The sequence below is a fragment of the Delphinus delphis genome, chromosome 1, assembly GCF_949987515.2.
Source record: "Delphinus delphis chromosome 1, mDelDel1.2, whole genome shotgun sequence".
NCBI classification, from domain to species: Eukaryota; Metazoa; Chordata; class Mammalia; order Artiodactyla; family Delphinidae; genus Delphinus; species Delphinus delphis.
The window spans coordinates 6,322,902-6,339,260 of NC_082683.1; the positions used below are offsets into that span (position 1 = coordinate 6,322,902).

Here is a 16,359-nt window from a genome sequence, read left to right on the forward strand (position 1 = left end):
GTCAAGGAGAGTATCAAAATCTCCTTTATTGGAACCCCCCAACTCTCCTGTTTTGTGCTTCCAAAAAAAAATCGGATGCACCGAGAGCATAATGTCACTTACACATAATTTATACATAAAAGAATTACATAAGCTAAATCTAATCATGAGGAAACATCAAACAAACCAAACTGAATAATATTTGAAAATATACTCTTCAAAAATGTCAATATCATGGGGAAAAAAACAAAAAAAAGGTTAGGAAACATATTATGAAAACAAAGAGAGGCAAAGGATATTAAAGCAATACAACAACTAAACACCAATGCATGATCATGGGGGGGAATTACTATGAAGGTCAGTATTAGAAAAACTGGCAAAACGTGAGTGTGGACTGTGTTAGACTACATGGTATTACATCGATGTTAACTCTCCTGATTTTGATAACCATACTATGGTTATGTAAGAGAATGTCCTTGTTCTTGGACATTCAAATATCTGGGAGAAAAGAAGCTTGATATCTGCAATCCATTCCTAAATGGTTCAGGAAAGGAAAATACTATAGAGAGGATAATTAAGCAAAGATGGCAAACACAGAAAATAATGGGCAAAAACAGAGATAATAAAGCAAATCTGTAATAAGGTTTAAAAGATAATTAAATAATACTACATAAACTAAAATCAATGCAAATAAAATAATAAAGCAAATATGGCAAAATGTAACAATTGGTGAAATGGATGGAAGATACACGAGAGTTCTATGTACTAACCTTGTAACTCTTTTTTAAGTTATGTACATGAAATGCCAACTAAAAAATTTTCAATACATGAAACAAAAAATATTTATACTAGCCTTCAATCATCAATCTTCATGGAATCTGGAGACCAGACACACCAGTGGCAATGAGTGACCTGCCTGCCCACCTGCTTCCATAGTGCTCAAATCCCCAAACTGAATCCACTTAAGAACCAGCTAGCTCTAAATTCAACCCAACCTCAGAGTATGCGATCAGCCCTCCTCCTCATCAGAGAAAATCAAGGAGCTCTAAAACCTGAAAGTTAAGTGAGCCAGTGTGCCGCTTTTAACCATACATTTCAATTCTAGAGGCGGGCTCTGTTTGCCCAGACCAGTCCTTGTCTGGAGCTGAGGACACCTTGGAACTTTACTCAGTACTTACAGGCCTCCAAGACCCAGGGCTTCTTATTTCCACTGGTTGTCTTGAACACTAGCTACTTCCTTACTGAACAACCTGCCTGGACCTCATTCCTGCCACCATGTTGCCCTAACTTGTCATTTGGCTGCCGGCAGGGATTTGCATGCAACTTGCACGTGGGTTGCCCTAGTGCTTCCTTCTGAGGCCTACTGCTAGGTCTCCCCAGAAGGCCGGTGATCCTGGTACATCTACATTGCCTCTGGATCCTAGACCTCCCTCTCTCCTCCAATTACTCCTTAGTGAACAACAAGTGAAGGGTTAAAACTTCCAAATACATTAAAGGGGAGCTGAGCAGGTGAAATGCATATATTACACTAATAGATTCTTTCTAAAATTATAAACGTTTATTATATAAAAGCCAACTGAATAATCACTCTGCCACTATAATACTTAATGTTTAGTGAGCAGAACATTTACGTTTATCAAAGGTAAAGTAAGAGCTGCAACATGGAAATTTCCTGGATTTAATTTTGAAGTGTTTTCTACTCTCCAGAAATAGAAAAATGTTTTATTTACTAACAAGAAGTTATAACGGGGCTTCCCTGGTGGCACAGTCTGCCGATGCAGGGGACATAGGTTCAAGCCCTGGTCCAGGAAGATCCCACATGCGTGGAGCAACTAAGCCCATGCACCACAACTACTGAGCCTGCGCTCTAGAGCCCGCGAGCCACAACTACTGAAACATGCGTGCCTAGAGCCCATGCTCCACAACAAGAGAAGCCACTGCAATAAGAAGCCCACGCACCGCGATGAAGAGTAGCCCCTGCTCGCTGCAACTAGAGGAAGCTCGCGCGCAGCAATGAAGACCCAACGCAGCCAAAAATAAATAAATAAAATAAATAATTTTTAAAAAAAGAAGTTATAAAACAAAATTAGCAATGAAATGTTAACATTCAGGAAACTCTAGAGAAAAACACTCACTGGAAGAAAGATATTCTATTTGACTTTTAATTAGTACTAACTTCCCTTCGAGAGAAAAGGTTTCAGAAACAGCTTGTTTAAACGTTACTTTGAAATTGTCCCTGGTGCGCAAATGGAACTGAGCTTTGTATTTATAATGATCTTATATCCAGTAAGCATGCTGATTTATCTTACCGGTTCTAACCATTTGTTCACAGATTTTCTCAGATTTTCTATGGTAAAAATTATTGCACCACCTTTAATAAAGGTTCATTTCTTCATTCCCGATCCTCGTATATTTTCATGTCTTGATGGTCATGGGAACCTTTCTATTGTCTCTGATTTTACAGAGAGTATTTCCAACACTCTGCCTTTAAGTACGGTGTTTGCTGCAGGTTTTCAGTAAGTATTCGTCAGAATAAGGAAGCTGCACTCTACAGTTAACTTGCTAAGAACCTCCCACCCTGCAAGTACTGAATGGGTGTTGAATTTTATCAAGTGCTTTTTCTACATCAAGATGACTGTATATACTTTCTTCTTCAATATGTTAAAAAATGGTAAAATGTTAACAGATAAATTACTATTAAACCATTCATGTATTCTATAAACCCAACTTGAACAAGTATATTTTTAATGCTTTGCCAGATTCCATTTCCCAATATTTTATTTAAACATTTTAAATGCATGTTCGTAAGTAAAACTGACCTATAAATCTTACTTTTCAATCTGGTTTTGGAATAAAGGTTTTACTTGCCTCATAAAATAACTTGGGGAACCTACACCTTCTTTCTCTGTTTTCTAGAACGGTGGTAGAATTCACCTGTAAAGCGTGAGTCTGGTTTTTTTCTTTTTGTTCTAATGAGAAGAAAAGGAAAAGTCCTGTACAAATTATGGAAACTGCCTTTAAAGGGAGAAGGCATGCTTCTTTTACCCACTTCCTCTTTCTTCCAGCCTTCAATCTGGATGTTACGGCTACCATTCCATCACCTCCTTGAGCACAAGGTCACGGCTGAAGTTAAGGGTACAGAGGTGGCCCCTGGTATCTGCAGAGCCCAATACCAGCCTAGGACTGCTTCCTTTGAAACTTTGCTTATATGAGAGAGAAATGAAAGTTCTATTTCGTTCAAGCCTATTACATCGTCTCTTCCTGACAGTTCTAGCACTGAAGTTCTTAAATGTGTATCTTACCATTTATTTTATCTGATTCAAGTTGAAGACACATAGTTTCCTCCAACATTTTGCAATTTTTGACAGTGAGCTCAGCATTCAAAGATATTTTACCTGTATATACCCTACAGGTTCTTCAATGAGAGTGTGTCCTTCCTCCAAAATTGTACATGTTTCTGTCAGGTGTCCAGGGCAGCTCACTGGCACAAGACCTTCTTTTTTTTTTCCTTTTCTGCGGTACGCGGGCCTCTCACTGTTGTGGCCTCTCCCGTTGTGGAGCACAGGCTCCGGACGCGCAGGCTCAGTGGCCATGGCTCATGGGCCCAGCCGCTCCACGGCATGTGGGATCTTCCCGGACCGGGGCACGAACCCGTGTCCCCTGCATCAGCAGGCGGACTCTCAACCGCTGCGCCACCAGGGAAGCCCGAAACCACTTTTTACATTATATTCTCATCCTGGAGTTCTTGTATTTTTCTTCTTTTATGTATAATAAATTTATTTATTTGTTTGTTTGCTTGTTTTTGACAGCATCAGGTCTTCGCTGCTGCGCGCGGGCTTTCTCTGGTTGTGGCAAGCGGGGGCTACTCTTCATTGCGGTGTTCGGGCTTCTCACTGCGGTGGCTTCTCTTGTTGCGGAGCACGGGCTCTAGAGCACAGGCTCAGTAGTTGTGGCTCGCGGGCTTTAGAGCGCAGGCTCAGTAGCTGTGGCGCATACACTTAGTTGCTCCGCGGCATGTGGGATCTTCCCGGACCAGGGCTCGAACCCGTGTCGCCTGCATTGGCAGGCGGATTCTTAACCACTGCGCCACCAGGGAAGTCCGTCTCGTATTTTTCAAGAGTACAAATTCAAGCCCCAATTGTCTTGGGGGCAAGGCCCAAAGTTATGAGTTATAAGGGGAGTTCTCCTTCTATTCCTCCTCTTCCTTTTTTGGTCTGGAGTACCAAACACAGACAGGTTTCCCTGTCATTTCCTTCTAGTTCCAGATATGTTACCTAGTTCACCCTTCCACCAAAAGAATAGGCCTTCGATGGTCCTAACTTTATACAGGCTCTCAGCTCCAACTCCCTAAATCCTTGAGATCAGGACCCCATCTCCTGTACCTGGTGCGTGTTAAAACCAAAGACACCATGTGAAGAAGATGAGCAAATGGCCCGACCCCTCTCACCGCAGGCTGCTGAACTTTTCAGTTTCTCTTAATTCTTGCGAGCTCAGCTCTGCATTTAAAAGATTTGTTGTATTTTATTCAGTATTTGTATATGTTTACTGGCAAACGGTTTTTGGAATTATCAAATCTGGGTTTTGGTCCTATTTTACTAAAGTTCTTTCATCTTCAGTCAGCTGTGTTTCCAAATATACACGTATTCTCATCCCAACTGTCTCCAGTACTTGCCATCACAGGTAAATGTTCTGAGAGTGCAAATGCGATGACAGAGGAAAAGTGAACAAGAAAATGTTCGTATCCAGCTCTAGCTTCTCACCCCCAAAAGCTATACAGACAATGAGTTGTGATGAGTAGAAAAGTTGACTTCACTAAAACAGAAGTGAATTTTGAAATGTCTCAAATCCAAATTAACTGAGATAAGGGAGATCTAGATTGTCACTTTACAGCCGAAGTATAAATATCTATGTTGAAAAAAGATGGTCACAATGTTATTTGACCACGTTTAATGACGTGGTACTATGTTCAAAACAGAAGATGATGAACGAATAGAGGAATGCGTGATTATTTGTAAATTATGTATAAACAATATTTTAATTATAATCTTAAAACATACACATATACCTATACAGGTGCACAAAGATGTATATTCAAGGAAAAACACAAATATAGGTTATAGAATTATTATAACAGTTTGCTTCTTTAATTTTTGAATTTGTCATTATTTTCTGGTAAGCACGTGTTTTTCTCTTCATTAGAAAGACTAAAAGTTATTTTCTAACACAGCCAGAAGAAAATACGCTGTATATGAATCAATCTACGATGAAATCATAGAAGTTAAGAGCACAAGGTTTTGAGTCAAACAGGGCTGGGATTTCCTGTTTACTAACCTTAGGCAGCTGTTTAATATAATATCGATTTTCGTTTTCCTCATTTATAAAATAAAGATAATACCAACTTCAATGAGCTTTTACGGGAATTAAAAACTAAACAATCCAGGACAGAGTGAGCCTTCACTTCATGGTAGTAGTAGTTGTTATCGCATACGTCTTGAACAGATGATGTTATAAATTTGATTCCTTGAGGTGGCACTAAGAAATATCAACAGATAAACCTACTAAAAATACAGCTTAAGATGTCAAAACCCATCCATGTGTGAGAGAGAGCAGAGTCTGGGATAGGAAATTGGAAGTAAAGATATTAAGGACAATGAGATGAGGTTTTCTACTGTTAAAGGTGAGAATTACAAATAAGGAAAAAGGGAAAAAAAACTTGCAGGAATCTTGTATTATTGGATTAGAGTTGGAAAATTTGGTGTGAACTCATGGATACACATACACACAGATATGGAAGTAGATGTAAAAGTGTGCATTACCTCCCTTCCCCTCAGCCCCCAAGCTCTGTTCATGCAGAAGGCCTGAGAACAGTGATACAAAGTAATGAGCATACCGAGCACCAGATCTGGGTTCCTAAGTATCATTCTCCAAAATTTGGCACAATCTGACCTCAAAATGGTAGTAACAGATTATGAACAACTGGATAAAACTGGCAGCCATTAGTCCACCCTGCCATGGATACATGAATAATTCGAAGTTTGATGAGGAAGAAAGCATCTACAGGGTCTCAAAACAACCACCTACAGAATGGTCACTAAGGGACGTGTGGACACGGGTGGGGGTGGGGCGATGCACTGGGAGACTGGGAGTGGCGTATGTGCACGACCAGGTGTAAAACGGATAGCTGGTGGGAACCGGCCGTACAGCACAGGGAGCTCAGCTCGGTGCTCTGTGGTGGCCTAGATGGGGTATATATACCTACATGTATATATATAGCTGATTCACTCTGCTGTACAGCAGCGACTAACACAGCATTGTAAAGCAACTGTAACCCGATTTAAAAAAAAAATTATAAAAGGAAAAAGAGAAATTGTACAATCGCAAAGCCTGGCAGACACCACCTTATTCAATGTATCACCGTGAACATTACCAGCAGTGGGACAAACTAGAATTGTGTAGCACCTAACGGATGCAGGAAAAAGAACACATGACTTTTGTACTGTCCCTGTCAAAGATAGACGATATAAATGCAATGATAAGCAAACATCATAAGCAGAAACTAACACACCATTGTAAAGTAATTATACCCCAATAAAGATGTAAAAAAAAAAAAAAAAAAAAAAAAGAAAACATCATAAATGCAAACTGAGGGACAGTCTACAAAATAATTAGCCTATATAATCTTCCAAAGTACCAATGTCATGAAGTGAAGGAAAGACTGAGAAACTTTTCCAGCTTGAAGGAGACTAAACACACATATGACAACCAAATACATAATGCTGAACTGGATTCCTTTTGCTATAGCCTTTTGTTATAAAACTTGAGTGGGGTCTGAGAATTCCAGGGCATTAATATTTACTTGGTAATTTCCTGATTTTGAAGGCTATATTGTGGTTATGCAAGAAAAATGCCCCTGTTCACAGGAAATACACGAAGTATTAGAGTGTGATATAGCCTCATGGTGACAACTTATTTTCAAATGGTTCAGTTAAGCAAAGATCTTCTAGTGCACTGGCAACTGTTCTGTATGGTCAAGACTGTTTCAAAACGAAGTAAAGAAAGATGAATCATACAAGTAAAACACTCAGCACAGTGCCAGGTGCACAGTGCTCACTAACTATAGCTATTATCAGTAACATTATTGCCACTGTAATGGGGGAGATTATATATATAAATTCTTGCAAGTGCCTCGGTTTATGATTACTTCTAAATATAAGAATAATAATACTTAAGCCTCAATATTGCTTTAAAAAAAAAAAAAAACCTGCTTCCTGGAAGAAGAAGAAAAGCAGAGAGGGCACAGGTGAATTCAGGTGATCACAGGTGACCAGGGACATTCTCTCCTGGGTAAGACAGAAGATGAGATCTGAGCCCTCAACTTGTTTTCCACCTGATTAAACAAGAGAAGGCTCATGTTCAAGAAGCAAAGAACCAAGAATATAATCAGATTTTTCATGCTGCAGACCAAGCCTCTGATGAGACCACTGACACTTACATAAAACTAGCATTAGAGCGCGGGACTGCTCCGCGACCACCTATACACAGAATACTACATTCTATTTTACTTTTTTGGCCACATTGGGTCTTCGTTGCTGCACACAGGCTTTCTCTAGTTGCGGCGAGCGGAAGCTACTCTTCATTGCAGTGTGCGGGCTTCTCATTGCAGTGGCTTCTCTTGTTGTGGAGCATGGGCTCTAGGCACGCAGGCTTCAGTAGTTGTGGCTCGTGGGCTCAGTAGTTGTGGCCCACGGGCTTAGTTGCTCCGCAGCATGTGGGATCTTCCCGGACCAGGGCTCGAGCCCGTGTCCCCCTGCCTTAGCAGGCGGATTCTTAACCACTGCGCCCATTAGGGACCCAAGGAACTCTTATTTAGCAAAGGGAAACAAAGGGACTGGTTCCTGGTAAAATTCACTCTTAATAATTTAAAAATAAAGGCACCTCCTCTCAAGTAGCCACTCTGCAAACTTGTTCTTACTGGGACTCCATTCACTATTACTTCCTTCCCCTCCTAACTCACTGGCCTGAGGCAGAAAGGTAAGGAGAACTTTCCTAAGAAATGAAAGGTATAGACTCAGAAAAGGTCAAAGCACAATAAAAAAGGCACTGGCTAATAGGCCGAACCTGCAGAGGTGGAGGGATGGGAAGATGGGGGAAAGGACAACCAAAAACTCAGTAAACCCTCCACGCTACAAAGAGGACAGGCTCGTTTGCTATAAAAAGCCCAAACCTCTTTCTCAATAAAATTTTTTTTTCAATTTTGGTTCTCAAATTTTCAATAAAATATCCTGACTGTAGAAATGTATTATTTCCCATCAACACTACTCACGTATTTATTTTAATTGTTGAGTCAGTTTCATCATGGTCAGTGAAGAAATTTACCCTACATTTTTAGCAACCGTATATATTCAAGGAACTTTATAATTGATATTCCAAGCAGAGGCAAGAATCCCCAGTGCTCAGACCTCCACATGTCAGCAGAAACAACCAGATGGTTAATGATCTACCTGGTAGAATCAAGACATCTTGGGAAGTAGTTCATACTTTGCTTTTGGATTTAACATTTTACGGAGTTTAAAAAAAAAAAAAGATACTTCTCAATCTCTTCTTCAAAAGAAAATTTATAATTATTTTTGCAATTCCCGAAAAGGAACAAAAAAACATGACAGTTTACAAAAGCTACCCTGTTTTTGTTTCCCCATTTTTATTAAAGAGGAAAACACAGTCCAGGAAGTACAACCTTTACCCATGGACACAAAGATGAAGTGGGAGCACAGAATCAGAACCCAGGCTGCCTGCGTCCAAAAGGGGAGATCCTTCCATGCTGTTGGTCTTAAAAGGATCAAGCAGTCAGATTAAATGGCCATGAGGTACTAGACAAATAAAAAAGCAACAAGGAGAATAAAAGGACAGATGTAACCGGTCTCTATGCTCAGCTCTTTTTACAAGCTAGAACCAACCTACCTTATTTATTTATTGTTTTGAACCAACCTACTTTAGTTCAACCAAGTATGCTGGTGTTTTGGTCAAGTTCATGTATAAGGATTACTGGCTTTATGTACTAAGACCTCTGAGCTGAAATTTATTGACTTTAAAGTTTCTCACTAGATTTTGGATCATACCCTTCAAAGAAAATGAGAACATGATGACATTATGTTCAGAGTATGCTGACTGCAGAAGTAAATTTGGAGTGAATCTTATTTATTGAGCAACAGTGAACACTCCCTGAGTGCAGAAACGTCAAAACAAATTCCAAAAGCAAAGCCCAATTACCAAAGGTTCAAGCCCTCTCTCACCTACCAGCCCCCCGTAGCCTGAATTCTACCTGAAGCTAGAAACATCTGCCCCCACATTTTTTGCCCAAGTTTTGCTCCTTAAATGTCGTGGGTAGCAGGAACACAGCGTTACAACCCCTAAGCTAAGATCCTTAGGACCAGAAGATTTTCAGAATTGAGAAATTTTTGGATTTAGAAGGTACTACAGGGAATATACCAGGGTAATGCCACAGCAGTGTCTGAGCAATAATCCCTATTCTATCACATCGGTACCTTTGTAGTAAAAGCTGTGCAAATCCACACAAAGTGAACTGAATAAAGAATACAAAAAGTCTCACATCAGTTCAGGTCAAGTTTGACCTCAGGGTCAAATGAATTTCAGCACCCAACTTAGCATAAAAATGTTTTGATCCTCAGAGCTTTCAGATTTCAGAATTGAAAATAAGAGATTATGAACCTGTATTATTGTGGATGCTTTACTGATAGTAATGATCAGTACTCTGAGTAGAAAAAAATAATTAATGAAATATAAATTTATACCTAATAACACCGAAGTAATTCTATGCCGACTACAAGAAATCCACCCTCTCCAAATTTTAAAGGCAATGGACCAAAGAATTCATAAAAGTCTGTTCCCCACTAGCTCGCCAACCAAACCAAAAAGTTCTGGACAACCAGGTCCCTGATAAGGCACGATATTCAGAAATATAATAAATAAGTAGGTGGTGGGGGGGAGGTAGCCAGATATTGGGGTTTTAAAAGGATCTGTGACAAATGTGAGAGGAAAAAAAACCCCAATCATTCAGTGCCAGCTAAGATGCTAAAAAAATTATGGAAAATTACATAAGTCAACTTTTAACTACTATCAGAAAATTTGCTATGAGAAACAACTCTATCTTAAACTTCAGTTTTAATTGCTCAGTTAGAGTTCACACGTTATTTAAGGGGAGGGGAACAGTCGTCAAAGTCTGGAGTCACAGAATCACCATTCTTTAACTTCCAGTGGTCTTACTGATCAACGCGCCATCTCACGAGATTATTAGAACGGTCTGACATTCCTCCCCAGATGACTCAGGGCAAAACAAGTCAGCACACAGCACCACACAGCCACAGTTACATGCTAGTCTCACTCATCTAAAATGAGGGAGACCAGCTCATCACACTGCCCCATCCCTCACAGACCTGAAACAAAGACAGAAACAGAGGTAAGTTCTGCAAGGGCATGCACCCCAAGCATTCGAAGGACTGGGCTGTGCATAAGCCAGGTGGAGGAAACAGTTTTCTATACTCTGTTAAATCACACACACAGTGTTGATAATTTGGGCAGCTATGGGAAGTGTGCACCAAACCCCAAACTTCAGAGGTAGAAAGTAGTGCTCATGGTGAAGCCAGTGAGCTTGGGCCACACTGGCTTTATCACTGCAAATTTTCACACTCACTCTGTGAGAAGTTTGAGACCTGCCACAGACTTATCACTAATAAGTAGACATTCAAATATTTGTTCACTTCAATTCATCCAACAACCCCCAAGCACTTCCACTATGCCAAGCACAAGCTGGACTCGGGGAACAGAGCCACAGAAATGAACAAACGGGACTAAGGTCAAAGCACTAAAGAAGTGCTTCAGGATGCAGATCCTGTAAACACGCTGCTACAGGTATGTCTCTGTGTTGCTTTTTCGGGTGAGATAAGTAATAATATATTCCTCTATCGCATGCCTAACCAATAGTTTAAAACAAAACTGATGGGAAGTATCACTCTGAATGACTACCAGTAACATACAATAAAAAATGAGACAAGAACCTGTGTGAGTCTCCAGCTTACACAGATAAGTTACATATCACTTTAAATGAACATTCAGCAAAAACAGGTGTATAACCAAAACTAGTGAAAAGTAAACCTGCTTGGCTATTATGAACCCAAGAGCTAAACACTTAAAACTCAAAAGCTATTTGGTCAATTCCCTGAAACAATCTAACTTGTGCAATATGACAGCCACCTATCAAATAGTTAAATAAATATGGTGTCACTGAAGCAACAGGCTACTGTGTATCCAGACAGAAACCCAACTCGGAGTGTCCAACACTTCACTTGGGCAACAGGAAGACATGTCCAGGCAGTTAATAAATGCATATGTAATATAAACATTTCACAATATAAGATGCTTTTGAAATATTACCATTGATCAGCTTCTTTGCCATTGGAATAGGGCATACTTTTGAAAATGAAAACAAAAGCTCAAAGTCACTGTTTTTTAAAGAAAAAAAGGTAAGCAAAAAAGGTGAGCATAGTTGTTGTCTAGTATATATATGGAGAGAGACACATGTATATGTCCCAATAGAGCTTTATGCAGCCTCTTACAACCACAACAAAGAATATGTTGCCTTTTATTGACCCTAGTTTGACGGTCTGAACAGCAACATTCTAAATTTTACATATAATTTCTCAGCATCCTCCATGAAGAGGTTTTCACTCAAGCGGTACCCATCTGCCAATTATACTTAATGTACTTCTTTCTACTAACTTCCTTGAGCCAAGCATCTTTTATTTCTTTCTCAGTCCTTATAGTTTTAGATTATGTCCTGACTGTCCTGTGCACAGACTACCTGATCGCCTAATAACCTTCTCTGTTTTTTCAAATCCTTAATAAAACAGTCACATGATTGATACAAGATAAATATGAACACATATACTCTTACAGAAGTTCTTCCATGGGCTGAGTTAAAACTACAGCCTATCAGAGACATAAAGAAAGAATTCTTTCTGTTAAATTATTTTGACTCTATTGCTTTTCATTTAAAAAATAATAATTCTACCTGTGATATAGATCTTACCAAGACAGTTGAGAACTGGATGTGTCCATCTCATACCAGCAGTCTTACTAGAGGTATTTCAGTGAGTGTTCCTGGGGTTTTATTAAGTGAACAAATTACTAATCAACGAACTTTCCATAATGTCCTAGGTGTTTTCAGTAAGGTATGGAAGGCTTGACTGAATGGGCATGAGGGTACAATTCATAATAAGTTCAAAACACACACCAACTAAACATCTGTCTTTTCTTGCCCTCTCCAAACCCAAACTGTCTTACTTTTCCTTTTCTTAACAACAACAAAAAAGCAAACAATAAGCTGCTAAAGACACCAAAGACATTAAGTACTACAACTCCTCCCAAAGAGGTTTATTTACTACAGGACTTTGTGTCCTTTTTTCCATCTTATCAGTATATGCCCAGAAGTATACACAGACATACCCAGGCATGTGAAAAAAGCCAAAGTTCTCACGGAGTGGGACCCAGTGACTCACTTACCTCGTCTCAGGGTTGTAGCCTAATATGTAGAAAAATGAATCCACTCGGGCTTTAAACTCTCTAGCAGCAAATATGTCAGAAAAATGGGAGATGTTGCACTTCCCTCTGAAAATAAATGAACAAAAAATGTTAGTAATGTCCTCAACAGCTTTGCAAACCATAATACTACTAGAAAAGCAGAGGTGGGGGAAGATGTAACTAAATCCATGGTATTCTAAGAACATGTAGAATATGGCTACAAACTGTTTAAGTATCTGTTCAGAAAAACAGGAGTTCACCCCCCAAAATAAGAAAATGTCCAATATTATATTTTTTTGTTTCATGACTGCTTTAACCTACAACTTAACTGCTTTTATCTCAGCCTTTTAGTCTTAGAATAAAATTAATCAAACCACAAAGACAAATTGAGGGCAGGATTGTGATGAAAAGATATTAAACTAGAAATGATGGGCAAAAATTTAAACCACAGTTACATTACTTTACCAAAAAAAAAAAAATCCATCTAAAGTCTCTGTAAATCATCAAAGCAAAATGGGCCTTTTCTTCCTGCTACCTTACGAAAAGGAGAATGTGTAACTGTTAAATATTTTTCTTCTGAGTGTGGAAGAAATAAACTGTCTTGGAAATTAAAACCTAGAGAAATTTTAATTTTAAATATATAGATGGGTTCTAATATACAAACACACACTTCCCAAATTTTCAGGTAACATTAACTGACTAAGCTGGAAAATGCTTTCCCGTGGAAATACTAGAGCAGTAAGGTTTCCAGGTTCATCTACTAACAAAAGTTAAACCACAATATAGCTGAAAACTCTACAATACTACACAACTCCTTAAGCAGCGTTTCCACGCACCAAATATAAATGTCATTTACATTATACCATGCAGTAGGACCCACCATCCCACTATACACACCTACATACATACAGGAGTGCTGAGAGAAATTCCAGGGTTCCAAAGAAGGCAGGGAGGTTTTCAGAATTTCAACTCCCTCAGCAGTTACAGGAAGCAACTTTAACATCAACTGGAAGCCAAAGGCTATGATTAGAGTAGATGGAATTGGAGGATCAAAGGCACATCAACAGAACCTGCAAGATGCTTCCAGGGATGTGACCTCCCACTGCGTGAGCAGGCATTCCATTCCCAGAAGGACTCCATGAGTTGGCATGTCAACAACACACACATGTGCTAATTGCCAAGGTGTTAGTGAAAGAAACTGAGGGATATCAACATGGGGATGGACATTCATTCACTTCCTAACAAATTGAAAAGCAATTAAAAATCCTCCTTTCCCACAGGGCTTAAGTAATCTGTGACCAAAGCCTCAGTACTGGGCAGAAGATAAGATGAGCTGAGACAAGCTCCATTTTAAAAATTAAACAAAAATACTACTGATTTCTTAAAGTTCCTTTGGATACTACTGATTAGAAGATAATGTAGGGTTATTGAGCACTTAAAATATGGCTGGTATAAGTGAAGAGAAATGAATTTTAAATTTTATTTAATCTCAATTAATGTATATTTAAATAGCCACATGTAGCCAGTGGCTACCATCTCAAACAGCACAGATTTATATAACATTTCCATCATCGTGGCAAGTTCTGTTGGAAGCACTGATTTGTAGGTAACACGATACAATTAAAGGAAAAAATGGACTAGGTATCAACTCTCCAGGCCCAGGACCTATCCTTCTAGTATTTAACTGGAACTAAAATGAGCTCCTGGAAAAGGATAGGCAGGTAAGACAACTTTTTAGATGAACAATGCACTCGCTCTGCAACTAATCACCCATCTATCAGAAATGATTCATCCCTGAAGCCTAGAAGAAATAAGTAAGTCCCTTTATCAGTTAACCAGAGATAAGTACATCTATTATACCTATCTCATAAAAATATTACGAAGATCAAATGAGAAGTCTATGAAACGTTGTACACTGCTCCGCGCTGTGCAAAATCAATTACTTCATCATTGTCCATTACTAAAGGAAAGCAATTCTTCCTTTATTATTCTTGATTATTACTCAAATTTAAGTTTATCCTTAAACTTGAATAATTAATTAATTAAACACATAGAAACTCCTCTAACCCACAATTCTAAACACAAGCATTGGAAATCAGTTATGTTTAAGACAAGGTTTCCCAGTCTCAGCACTACTGGCATTTTAGACATCAATCCTTCGTTGTTGGCAGCTATCCTGTATTTAGCAGCATCCCTGGCCTCTACCGCAGAGCACCCACACACATCATTGTGACCATCAAAAACACTGCCAAAATGTTCCCAGGGAAGGGCAACACAACTGGCTTAGGGAAAATCCAAAGCAGTAGGAAGAGAAGGCTATCATATGATAAACTACTATGAAGCTGTAATAAACGGGATTTTATCTACCACTGTGTCCTCTATTTGCTTCCCGTTTGGTTATGTGAAGGGTATTGATCTTTGTATGTTAATTTTATATCCTGCTACTCAACAAAATTTTTTAGCATTTGATAGAGCTTAATCACTGATTCTCTGAGGTCTTCCCAACATGCTAACTTTATTTGCAAATACACATAGTTTCACTTTTTCTTTACCCTTTCTTAAGCCTCTAAGTTGCACCTCTAATACAATAAAAATGTGGAAAGTAGTGGAAATAAAGGACATCCTCACCTTGTTCCTGACCTTAGTGGAAAAGCCTCCCAGGTGTTCCCATTAAATAGCTTTAGAATAACCGTATCATAATCATCGCTTAGGAGACAGGTTTCTTCCTTAGACTTATTAACATGCTATTAGATGTTAACAGAGTCTTGAATAGTAAACCTACCTTGCATGCCTGGAATAAATCCCAGTTGGCCATAAGGTTTTTTTTTTTTTTTTGCGTTACGCAGGCCTCTCACTGTTGTGGCCTCTCCCGCTGCGGAGCACAGGCTCTGGACGCGCAGGCTCAGTGGCCATGGATTATGGGCCCAGCCGCTCCGCGGCATGTGGGATCTTCCCAAACCGGGACACGAACCCGTGTCCCCTGCATTGGCAGGCGGACTCTCAACCACTGCGCCACCAGGGAAGCCCCATAAGGTATTTTTGAATAAAATACTAGAATTTCTTAAAGCATTTGATTAATTAGATCTAATGTTTTTCCCCATTAATTTCTGCTTTTATCATTATTATTTCCTTCACTGTGCTTTTGTTGTTGTTCATAACTGCTTTATTCATACTAGCCTAAATACAAACCAAATGTCCATCAACAAAGAAACGGGTAAACAAAGTATTGTATAATTTACAATGAGATTACTACACAACAACATATAGAAAAGAGCTACTGATACATAACCCATCAAGAAAAATCTCAAAAATTAAATGTTGAGTAAAAGAAGCCAGACACAAAAAAACTACATACTGTATGATTCCATTTATATGAAGTTCTAGAACAGCAAAAAGGAATTTATGGTAGGAGAAATGAGAATAGTGGTTGTTTCTGGGAAGTTTAGAGAGAACAGGAGCTGAAGGGAACTTTCTGGGATGATGAGAATATCCCATGCCTTGTTTAGTGTCAAACAAATTTGCCAAAATTTATGGAAATGTAAACTTAAAATCTGAATTTTTCTGTATATTAAAAAAAAAGCATTGGGAGAAAATAAAACACCAGTCACTAGCATATAGCTGTGGCTCTTGGAAGTGTCTATCCCTGCCGGGTAAGGGGCCCGCAATAGCAAAGCAGAGTGGAAGACAGGGCTGACAGGGGCCGGGAGGCTGACCGTGGCTGGTTCTGACTGGCTGCCATCCGTTCTGAAATATTCTTCATATCGCCTCTTGCTGAAGAGTAGTGCT

General features: G+C 39.2%; 1 protein-coding gene across 4 annotated transcripts in view; it reads right to left on the reverse strand.

Moving 5' to 3' along the window:
• The window catches only part of RERE (arginine-glutamic acid dipeptide repeats), a 426,753-nt gene that overhangs the window by 147,849 nt on the left and 262,545 nt on the right, over window positions 1-16,359 (reverse strand). For all 4 annotated transcript variants that reach the window (XM_060013632.2, XM_060013629.2, XM_060013619.2 and 1 more), the window contains one exon: window positions 12,556-12,660. In XM_060013632.2, coding sequence (XP_059869615.1) covers window positions 12,556-12,660 — 105 coding nt within the window. The remainder of the gene's footprint in view (window positions 1-12,555; window positions 12,661-16,359) is intronic.